Genomic DNA, 11,525 nt, shown 5'->3' on the forward strand with positions numbered 1-11,525 from the left:
GAGTAGAGCGGACTGGAGCACAACGACACACGACCGGACAGTCGCCCGGCTGGATATATACCTTGGAGCTACACGTGGATTTTTTTATTTTTATTTTTCTGGGTCGGCCGACAATCCAGCAGCTTCGTCGGCCCTTTGGTCAACAATTATTCGAATCCAGCCCCTCATCACCCCTCGTCGCCCAAGGCGAATAGTTTGACCCCAGTTCCCCACGTCGAAACGTCACGCAGGGTCGAAGCTTGTTGGCAGGGGTGGGGCGCTGCCGCGTTGTGGGAATCGTTCGGTCGCTGTAAGACCGATTCTTCCTCTTTGCGACTTTCCGCTCCAATCACGATGACGATCCGTACCCGACATATACCATTCCCCGCGACAAGCTCACTGACATTCTACGCTTTCTCTCATATAGTCTCACTACGGATACAACCAAGCGGCACGTCTCGCGCTTTTCCAGGTCCAGGCACGCCGGGAGGGGCAACCATCTCAACACACGCGCCACGGGGATTTTTCTTTTGCGTTCACGTGGTATCCGAACCAGGGGACTTCGTTGGGCTTCCGCATCTTTACGGTTTATGGTCGACCATCGCCTTTCCCTTGTCGTCGTATCGTCGCTTGCTTAGGACCATGGCGCTCCACGAATCGCGACTGCGGCCGACGCAAGATCCTTTATTAGCTCCACGAAAACATGAACCCCCTCCCCCTCCCTTCCCCATCTCATCTAGCTCCAAAATATTCTGGAGGTCGGCCCCGAATTACCCCCATTCCAACTTCGCCTTAATCATCGGGGAGTCGCATGCGGCAGACGCCTTAGGTAGCAGTGAACATCGTGCCTCGGTCCTATACCTCCCTTTTCGAGATGCGCCTCCATGGGGAAGTCTTTCTTAACTTTCATCGTCTCATTACGCCCAGACGCGCTCCCGAAAGCTAATTATATGCTTGGAAATTTGCTGCCGTGCATACTGATGCAGTCAGAACCTCATGCTGTTGACATATGAGACTGTGTCTGTTTCTCGTCCTGCAGTAGGCCAGGCAACTCTTGTTGGCCGCGGGGTCGGACGATAGCCGCGCCGACGCACATCTTCCCGAAGAACTGATAGATAGGCCAGGCTTTTGACACCTCCATCCGATACAAGCGCTGCAATGCGTTGCTGCTTTGTGCGTGCTCTGCGGGATTTCTTATCTACCGACTTCTTGGTACTGCATGAATGAAATCTGACCTTTTCTTCTTCAACCTACACACACTCAGTGACATTAACACCCGTCCAATCGCTCCAGACCATTTATTACCCGCAATCGGGGCAAGAAGTGAGCTGTACCCGCCGCTGTCGGGACTAGAATATCCGAGGAAAAAACTCGGACCCTTTTCGCACCTTTGTCATGCGCCCAGACTTGACCTTTGGCCCGCCGGGCGACGAGTGGCACTACGACAGACCGTCGCGAACCTATGATCTCACCCGGGGCCGGTCGCCGGCTTGGAAGGTCGGCACCAGCCAAGGACCAGCGGGGACGTCGGTTTCGGTGAACCCCCACAGCACGGCGCTCGTGATTGTCGATATGCAAAACTACTTTTTGCATCCCAGCTGTCGAGACCACCCGGCCGGGCTGGCTGCGGTGGAGCAGACCAAGAGGGTTGTTGAGAAATGCCGCGAATTAGGTATTCAGGTACGGCCTTGACCCCATTCTATACTACTCCCCTCCCCCGCCCTATTCGGACGTTCGGGGCATCCGGCAGACGTTACCGCCCGTCTTTCCGGAGGTACAGTAGCAGGAGTCGCTAGACATTACAGAGATGAGGGGCACGCGGGGTTAGATGCCTGGAAGGGGATTGGGGAGGGAACTTTGCTGGGGTAGTGGCGGTTAAACAAGCGACGTATCGCAGCTCACTTTTTTTGCTATTGTAGGTAATTTGGCTAAATTGGGGCCTGACCGACGACGACCTGGCGCGGATGCCCGCCAGCGTTCAACGCGGCTTCTCGCGATCGCTCATCCTGGGTGAGGAGACGACCAATGACAAGGGCACCGTCGCCCGCCTCGGCCTCGGCGCAGATCTCGGCGACGGCATGGGCCGCTGCCTCGTCGCGGGCGAGTGGAATGCCGACATTTACGAGCCGCTGAAGCGGAGCAGCCTCCGCCCGGAGGAGGACGTGCGGTGCGACAAGAATAGGATGTCGGGGATGTGGACCCCGGAGCAGCCGCTTCGGAGGTATCTGGAGCGGACTCGGGAGGATGCTAATGATGGTGAGGAGGCTGCCTCCGGGACCGGGAAGGGAAGGGCAGCAGGAGAGATACGAACGCTGCTCTTCGCCGGGGTGAATACCGACCAGTGCGTCCTCGGCACGCTGACGGATGCGTATAATGCCGGGTGGGATTGCATCTTGATTGAGGACTGTTGCGGGACCGGGACGCCTGGGGCTCCCGAGGTGTGCCTTTACAATATTTCTGTGAGTTTTCGTTTCACCCCCTTCTTCTCTGGTCTATACCCTCTCGTCCCCCCACTTTGGTCATGGTCGTGGACTTCCTTGTGATTGCGGGTACGGCTGTGACGAAAGGTGAACGAACAGCTCACTAAGCCTTGTCGTAGGGCTCATACGGGTTCGTCGTCTCGACAGAGACATTTCTCGCCGGAACAGCCTCGTGAAGCATTGGCGTTAGCCCACCTTGCACGTCTGGGTGATGTCAAGGTGAGGTTATGTGGTTGAGTGTGAGATCAAACATCGCTGAGTCAAGCCATGAAAAAAAACGTACGATGGGGCTCAACCTTCAAGGTTGGCAAACAAACTCGTGGAAAATCGACGAATGCGGTCCTGTGTCGTGAGGTGGAAGTTGGAACACCCGCTAGACGGCCTGTTCTCGTACCGAATATGCGGGACGCTTATCGTGCAAAACGAAAAGCCACCCCAATGGACCGATGTTTGCAATACGAGACAGTGGCCAATGGACGGGCAACATGGGGGGGAAGGTGAGCAAAGAGTCAGAGAGAGAAGAGAAAATGTCTCCGAGAGGCGCCCCAGTCAGCACCAAACATGTACTTTTCTGTATCCCGTGGATCCGTAACTCCTTTCTGAAAATAAGTCTGAAATCACTTATGTCTATACTTTTGTTTTTTAGCATGTGATTGATGATGGTATGATCTGTCAAGACCGTGACGATTATGTGCATGATTTCATGGTAGGTTTTATTTTAATTTCTTCAATACTCTCTATCTGAAGATGTCCTTTTCCCCGGAGGTCGATTTATGACCTTGTCATGTCCTGACAGCTCATTCTCGGTAAGATGACCCAATAGCTAGCAAAATAATCATGTAGTCGTGTCTAGTGTGAGCCCGGTGCAGCCGTCTCACTCCGCCGCCCGACCGCCCAAGAAACTCTTTCTTGAAGGCCGAGAGGGTGAGAAGGGGGCAGCGGAACTCCGACCGACTCTTCCCATTCGTCGAAAGAGGAAGAAGAATGTGTTCTCAAGATACCCGACGAAGATACGCATGGCCAGACCGAAGTGTGGTGGATGTGCTGCGTGCATCTGCATGTCTGTGGTCGGTGTCCGTCGTCCAATCCCGAATAGGAAGTCTGCTAATCCCTGGTCCTGCAAAAAAGCAAGGGCTCCAATTTGTGGGAAACCCTAGGTTGCGCCCGTAAAACGCCGTATCTATCTGACTTGTTGAGGGGGATGGGCCCGTATGTGAATGCCGATATGTGCATGTCGTTCTAGTCGACTCTGGCTTTGTGTGATAGGTAGGGTGTTGTGGTGGTGGTGGTGGTGGGCGGCCTTTCATCGTCGTCGTGTTAACGTTGAATGAAACGCTTTGACGATGTTTTGGCGCCTGTTCATGTTGCAGAGGTGTTGTTGACCTTTGAGCTTCTGATGGAAACGATTCTCTGCATTCAACCGCTCATGACGACGACATCACCCTTGCAGACGCCGTATGAGCAGCAAATCTCAGGGCTGGCTTTGCCGTTGAGGATGTCATCTCGCTTCCACTATATATGAAAAAAGTCAGAATCTCTTCGTGATATTGCGGTGGGCACCGAAGGGGTTGGAGGAGGAGACGACGAACATCGGGACAGGGAGATGGGCGAGCCTGGACGAAGGCGCTGAGAGAGGCAATGGCGAGAACCATGGAGAAGACCGCCGGGAACTGCATTTTTTCCCTCTAGATATGATGTCAAAAAAGAGCCGGGCGAGTTGGTGTTTGTTTGTTGTGGTTGTTGTGTCGGTGACTTTGACTTTATCCGAGATATCTGATGAAATTGGGAACCCAAATCGTCGCTTTGTTGAAGGCAGCGATAAAGGTTGAAAGGTAGCGAGGGAACACAGGGAGGAAACAAGTGAGGAACGAGTAAAGAGACGGGAAAGCGGAAGAGGCCAAGAGACTTCTTTATGAAGCTGTTACAAACCAGGTATCTCACGGAATGCAGTGGGGTCGAGTCTGGGTGACGACAGGGCGGGAGGAATGCTATTTAATATGGACAAACAAAACAAGATGTACTTCGTACACAAGCATCCTGCTCTGATGGGGAAGCCCATCGGCAGCCCAAGGGTGACGGCGTTAGTCCGCGCCACGCCTTGCAGCTTCTTGCTCCGGCCGTTAGTCAACGTCCATCTGCCGCCCGTCGCAGTCATCTGGAAACCCAGGGGTGCTGGAGGTTTACGAGGGGCCGCTTGTTCTGGAAAGCAATTACAGATGGAAGGGAGAAATACAGACGACATGGGCCTGACAAGTCCCCCCAACCCACGATCCATCATCTGGCAAGATTAATGTGCATCACTCAGACACGGCAGCTTGAAATTTACCAGTCGGATACACGATGCCTGGTGCCATCGGTCTTGTAGCAGCTGTGGTAACCTTTGCCTCTCATTCTGGCACAGGAGGGGATAGCAGGTGCTCCGTTCTACAGAGGAGAGATTGACCGGGGATGGACTGCCAAGTGTACAAACGAAATCGAGTCTGATGGATCAAGATCTACCAAACCAGGGCTATTGCCGGGGGACGTAGGGTTGTACCTCGTGGGTGATGGTCTACTGGACCGGCGACATTCAATCGCTTTGGCCGAGACCTTGTGAAGGGAAGCAAACGCTACTGGCAATTTGTCGCGAACGAGTTCTCCAAGATGGCTAGCACGCTGGGTAGTGGTCGGCAGGGACCGAGAATGCTGGGAATCTGGGAAACATTGTCTGTGCCATTAGCACGAGCTGAGGGCGTGGGACTAGGACAGGGGAGGTTTGGCGCTGTTGTGGTGGGGAGCTGAGGCATACGAAGATTCTGACGAAGAAACTGAGGCGCGGGGGTCGCAGCCGGCGAGCTCGGGGAGGCGATATGTGGGACAAGAATAGAAACTGTGGCTGAGAGGCACCCAGACGCAAGAGAAAGTTGATGACCGACTCAAGCATGTGGTATGAGAATACTCCGTAGAGTGCAAACAAACGGCCGTTACCGTCAAAGGCGCCCAGCCTTACTGCAACCAAAAAGCAAATGTTTGGGAAATGTCGTCCATGCTTTTTCCCAATGTGTTGATCGCGTTGGACATTAGACGATGATAAACAAGGTTCGCCTTGGCTTGCTGCTGAGACCTCTGATGAGATTGCATTCTGACAATTCAAACTCTGAGCGGGATCGTGAGTCTTGGTGGGCAGCGACGCGGCGTGGCTCTCCCTCGTGTTCACGACGCAGTCTTGGTCCAATCGCCGTTTGAATCGCGCCATGGCTGACGGGAGGCTGCTGAATCTTCTTTGTTCAACGCTGATATCGAGCTTTCGCCGTCCGTTCGACTCTCGAGTCCATGCAACGAACGACCCGACCGCAAACAGTGAGGGGCCAGCGTTGTGAGCGTCAGGACGATGGAAGATGCCCCCAACAGCTTTCCTTGGCAGTCATCCGTGTTGGTGCGAAGAGAGTTAGCGGCAGAAGCTTGGACGACGTCGTTGGACAGGTCTGAATCCCACGAGAGGTCTGAAGGGAGCGCCCCGAATGGTGTTATCGGACGATAGGGTAAAGTCTCACTGCCCTGCATCCCCTTGGTTTCAGGACGACGAAATCGTAGGACAGCCCGTCGTAGTAGGCATCTGTAGCCTCGACTTGGCCTCTTCCAGACTTCTGTGCTCAAAAGTGTTGCTTCTGCTTCCAGCAAGGAGCCTTGATAGCTGCCGGAATCCGCTGCACCAGTGTGAACGGTCGGTGACCACGACGTGTTCCATGTATCCGTACGGATACCAACCAGAGCCAGACATGTCCATCTGTGGTTGGGTTGCTTGGTGTCACCCCACGTCGTGCCGTTTGCAGGATGGGGGTTGTGTATGTTGCGTAACATTTTGAGGCCAACACGTTCAATGAGGTAACACCTCGAAAACATGGTGCCAATGGCTCGTCTAGACGCTGCATGAACCAAATCCTCGCGCTCTCAGTTGTTTATTGTCCTGTGATCGAAACGCGTGTCGAGCTCCAGCTATTCCCGAGTAGGTAGTCAGGATATGGAATAGTTGCGCAGAGAATTCGTCAAATGCCTTCTTCAGGAAGAGGCGTCATTGCACCAATGGAAGCTCAAAAGGGGGCTGGAGGCCATCGAAGTACAGTCCAGGCCATGACTGGCATCAAGACAATTTGAGCGGGAATTGATCGAGATGTTACGAGATTCCCCGACCTTCTCAAGTATGGCGCTGAAGCAGCCCGTTCAGAACCTGGGGTTCGATGGAATGTAAAGAGATCAGTTGACAGACAGGCTTTCCTTCATATCTGCGAATACGGGCCGGGCCACGACTCTGCCTGCACCTGCTTTGCCGCAAATGCAACCATAGTTGTTCGGGTGAGGTAGGCGGACCGAGTTGTTCATCATGTCGGAATACTTGAATTATGAGGGAGTCGAGGCTGAGGAACAGAGATGTTATGTGAATGGAAGAGGTGTTCGGTATTCATTCATCTTGGAAGGACCTCTGCTGGCTGTGCACCCACCGCCACATGTGGCTTGTGGATTATTGCCAAGCCACGCCTTCCCTTTGCAAAAAGCTAAGCTTTGTGGGCACGAACCCTGGGACGGGAAGTTGTGGGCGGCCCTTCCCTTTTTCGCGATGCATCTCACCAGTCACCACTCACAAGTCATAACTCGTGGTCACTGCCAGTGGTCACGACTCGCTACGCCGTACTATGTAAGGATACCTATCGTGCCGGATATTGATGTTTCGGTCTCTTCCTGCGGATAGTTCCTGCTGCCCTCAAGTGTCGATCAAAGCAAGCACGATAAGATTTGACGGGCACCTCCTATCTCCAGACTTCGGACCCGGGCGCTCTTCAATCCTCTCCCCCATCTGGAGACCCCAAACTTCATCTCTTGCGCTAGACTCTAGTCCGCATGGAAGCCAAACAAGATCATCACCAATCTCTCGTCTTTTCATGCTTTCGGCTCTGCGGCAGCTAGACTCGGCCCCATAGCGGACATACTGGTCTCCAATAACCAATTGCAGTCCTTGTAATCCCCTCAATCCTGGTCTATCTTATCGTTCAGATTCGTCGGCCAAGATAAGGCATCTTCAGCAACTCTCGACTCTTCGGATTTACTCACCGGGCCTCTCCCATTTTGCCTCCCGTGTTGCAGGTTCACGGACTAACAAAAACCTGGGTAGCCAATCCCTGCTTGCTATCAGCACGGATGGCACTCTGCAATGCGTCCACTCAGGGAAATACGCCTCCTTTTTCGAACCGTGGGGTGATACCCTCTGCCAAATAATCAGCAAAAATGAAAATAAAAGGTCAAAAATCAGAGTTGTCTCGAAGAAGCACGTCAAGCCCTGACCTACGGGCTACGGCCTCCGCAACTATCGCCTGACTGCCTCCATAGTGACCAACAAGTATCCAGAATCATTGCCCATTCGAAATTCGCCATTGGGCAGATCAGCCCGGAACACCCGAACTTTGCCTCCCAGTTCTTCTTCTAGCTTACTTCGAGAGCTCCAGTTCCCCTTGCCGAACCTATCCCAAACGGCTGTCAAGTGCCGGCCACCTTCCGAACCACACCAGTCCCGCCATCAAGGACGCGTCGGTGGGCCATCAAAGGCTCTTCAATGCCGCGGTTCTTATCTTGATCGCTCCATGTCCCCCACCTACACCAGTTTCGCGTCAGGACTTGGTGTGTGCTCTGCAAAAGCCCACGACTGAGGCTGTATCTAGACTCCAGAAATCTGGGTATTCCGCGGTCCGCCGTCTGTCGCGCCCTGATAAGGGTTCCTCCACTTTCCGCAATGAATATTACTACTCGGCTTGCCACTACATGTTCTGGCGGCTTCGTGGATCTCCCAGTCTCATCCCCTCATAGTTCACCAGTGCTTTGAGCATCTGCTCCTCTCTGCCGGTATCCCGCCCACGAACCTCCCCCCTCCCCCGGTCTACCATTCTCAGTCCGTCTTCGGGGAAAGCAATGAGCTGTCGGTGAACTAGATTCAATCTCATCACCAACCTCACGGGAATCACCACAGTCCAGATATGGCTATATTCGAGACCAAGAGCGACATTTCGTCGACTGGCGGGGAAAAGAAATCAGCAACCGATGTCGAACGAGGCTTCTTGGGGGATGATCATGCCGTCCACCAGGCCGACTTCGCAACCGGAACCAGCACCTACGCGAGACTGCAAAGGCTGGCTGGCAAGCTTGGTGTCGAGCAGAGAGGCATCGAAAGGGTCCCCGAAGACGAACGAATCAACGATGCCGTCGCCAACGTCGGAACGTTGGTAAGTCCAGCTTGATGGCTGCGCTCATTCCGCCAGGAAACCATCCTGACCATTTCACAGTGGTGCTCTGCCAACATGGTAGTCTCATCCTTTGCCATTGGTGTTTTGGCTATTCCAGTCTTCAGTCTCGGTTTTGTTGATACGGCTTTGACCATCATCTTTATCAACTTTCTGGGAGTCTTACCGGTCTGCTTCTTCTCGACTTTCGGCCCCACATTCGGTTTGCGACAAATGGTCCTGTCCCGTTACTGGTTTGGCTTTTACGCTGTCAAGCTGAGTATGTAACTATCTGCCAAATCGTCATGGCCTTACTGACTGGTTGAACTAGTTGCGATCTTCAATATCCTTGCCTGTCTCGGTTGGTCGGCAGTCAACACCATCGTCGGTGCTCAACTCTTCCATGCGGTCAACAACAATATGCCTGGGTGGGCTGGTATCCTCGTTATTGCCATCTCAACTCTGATGATCTGCACCTTTGGCTACCGAATTGTCCACACCTACGAGCGATTCTCTTGGATCCCCTGCGCCATCATCTTCCTCATCGTTCTCGGCGTCTTTGCGCACTCGGGCAAGTTCAACAGCATGCTGCCCATGAGCACTGGCCCGTCAGAGGCGGGCTCTGTCCTCTCCTTCTCCGCTAGCGTCTACGGCTTCGCGACAGGTTGGACATCCTACGCGGCCGATTACACGTGCTACTACCCAGCGTCCACCTCCCGGATGAAGGTCTTCCTCGTCACCTTCTGCGGCCTCTTCTTTACCCTGTGCTTCACCGAGTTGCTAGGAGCCGCCGTAATGACCGCCAGCGTCACCGACCCTACGTTTTCCGACGCCTACGCCAACTCTGGAATCGGAGGTCTACTGGCAGCCGTTCTGGTCACCAAGCTGGGTGGCTTCGGCCAGTTCTGCCTCGTCATCCTCGCCCTTTCGATCATCGCCAACAATTGCCCGAACATCTACTCTGTCTCGCTCTCTCTTCAGGTCTTGTCCAGAAAGACCGAGCGTATCCCCCGATTCATCTGGGTCTTTGTCGGGACTGGCATTTACATCGCCATCAGCATTCCGGGCTACGACCACTTCGAATCCTGGCTCGAGAACTTCATGCTCATCATCGCTTACTGGCTCGCCATCTACGAGGGAGTCAGTCTCACTGATCACGTCGTTTTCCGTCGCGGCATCAGAGGGTACGACATCAATGACTGGGATACGCCTTCGCGGCTGCCCCCCGGATTTGCGGCCATCGTGGCTTTCTTGATGGGCGTCATGGGTGCCGTGCTCGGCATGTCACAAAGCTGGTTCACCGGTCCCATTGGCAAGCTCGCCGGCGGAAGCTTTGGCGGCGACATTGGCTTTGAACTAGCCTTTTCCTTTGCGTCAGTTTCCTACGTGGTGCTGCGTATAGTCGAGAAGAAGTTCTTCAAGAGATAGCCAGCTGAGCGCACAGCGCACGGGCTGAGTGACTGAGTGAGTGAGTGTATGATATCGAGCTGTGGGTTGTATATACTTGAAGTGTAGGCGTATATGGTGTTGGGAGGCCTCCGCAGGACTTTGAGCTGCGAATTGGTTTGACAAATGACCCAAGTTTTACCTGGGTGTTTGCAAGGACAACATGATTGTTGTTGGTCTCTGAAAATAAAAAGGCCTGCTATTAAAATTTGAATAAATCCATCTACGAATACGGTAATAAGGGTGTCGTTGAAGAGGATAGCGTGCCAAGCAATTGCTTCATTTAGTTCCCGGAACTCTAAGTTTAGCTACATAATTGTGGATCAACATCATCTGGAAACCTATGTGAAGACGAGATTTGGACGAGCATGCATTAGTGTAGGTTGGACTGATCAGAAATCAAGTTTCTATCGCTACTCAGTCTAATATCTATCAAATGAAATGGAGCGACGGCGATGCATCGCCGTGTCATAGCCACCAGTACCGCTGTTATGCCGTGTTCTTCTGGATGGGTTCTCAAGCCAATCCGGCCGCTTTGCTCGCTAAAATCCCTCACTTCAAAGCCTGAATTATGAGACTTCAGGCTACATGACCCCCGGTTGGACGGCTTTCATCTTCGGAAGTCTAGAAGCGACAAGAAGTTCCCAGATGGCGGTAATCTATTAAATATTCATCTTTCTTATCTTGCCTTGCCTTGAGCGGGCCGAGATTTGCTACAAGTAAGCAGCGAAAACCAGACAACTTTCTCAGAGCATACAATTCTTCCGCATACCTACGATAAGAAAGTGGACAGAAAGACAGAGAGAAAAAAGATCATCCTCCCCCCTTGGTCCTTTTGCAGGAGTCGAGCCCACCAGCCGAAGCAGATGGACGCCCCACCCACAAAGATACCAGAGGCGCGGATGACCCCGGGAAAGCTGCGCGCACAACCACTCGGCCAACTGCGCCGGCACAATTGGTCTGGCGTCGTTGCGTACGAGGCTTCGAGAAAATCGGCGAGCTGTGTGGTTTAAAAAGATATGGGGGGCTTTGGGTGATGAGACCCTGACGGTGATGGATTCTTGAGGCATGAGACTGGATGCATATCTGGCATGGGAGCCGGATGGACCCGTCTAATGATGGAACGATCTCTTCGGTCCATGGTTCTATGAACTTTGTCTTTTGCGGCTCGTTCCGCCCACTATACTCTATTAAAATTGCGTGTCGAAGGTGGTAAAAGGGGGGGGGGGGGCATTTCTTGTCTCGTGTGAAGTCTGTCCAGCTCTAGTGTCATGCGTCCAAGTCGAGATCCGTTTCGGCCCAGCTACTAGCACGGGTTGAGCCTTCCCGTGGATCTTCTCAGCTGGCGTCAGAATGAGTTGAGGTTGTATACTTT

The 11,525-nt window shown here is 53.3% G+C and overlaps 2 protein-coding genes across 2 annotated transcripts; both read left to right on the top strand.

The window, feature by feature from the left end:
* Window positions 1–1,943: 1,943 nt before the first annotated feature.
* N0V96_000630 (uncharacterized protein) lies at window positions 1,944–2,635 on the top strand (the record flags this gene model as incomplete). The annotated part of the gene is made up of 2 exons (XM_053197668.2): window positions 1,944–2,438; window positions 2,579–2,635. The coding sequence occupies 2 exons, from the start codon at window positions 1,944–1,946 to the stop codon at window positions 2,633–2,635; spliced, it is 552 nt and encodes a 183-aa protein (XP_053044891.1).
* A 5,826-nt stretch (window positions 2,636–8,461) lies between these two features.
* FCY21 (Purine-cytosine permease fcy21) lies at window positions 8,462–10,132 on the top strand (the record flags this gene model as incomplete). The annotated part of the gene is made up of 3 exons (XM_053197666.2): window positions 8,462–8,707; window positions 8,768–8,984; window positions 9,036–10,132. The coding sequence occupies 3 exons, from the start codon at window positions 8,462–8,464 to the stop codon at window positions 10,130–10,132; spliced, it is 1,560 nt and encodes a 519-aa protein (XP_053044889.1).
* Between the last annotated feature and the right edge of the window lie 1,393 nt (window positions 10,133–11,525).

Source organism: Colletotrichum fioriniae (genome assembly GCF_027942845.1).
Source record: "Colletotrichum fioriniae strain IMI 355084 chromosome Unknown scaffold_1, whole genome shotgun sequence".
Lineage (NCBI taxonomy): Eukaryota > Fungi > Ascomycota > Sordariomycetes > Glomerellales > Glomerellaceae > Colletotrichum > Colletotrichum fioriniae.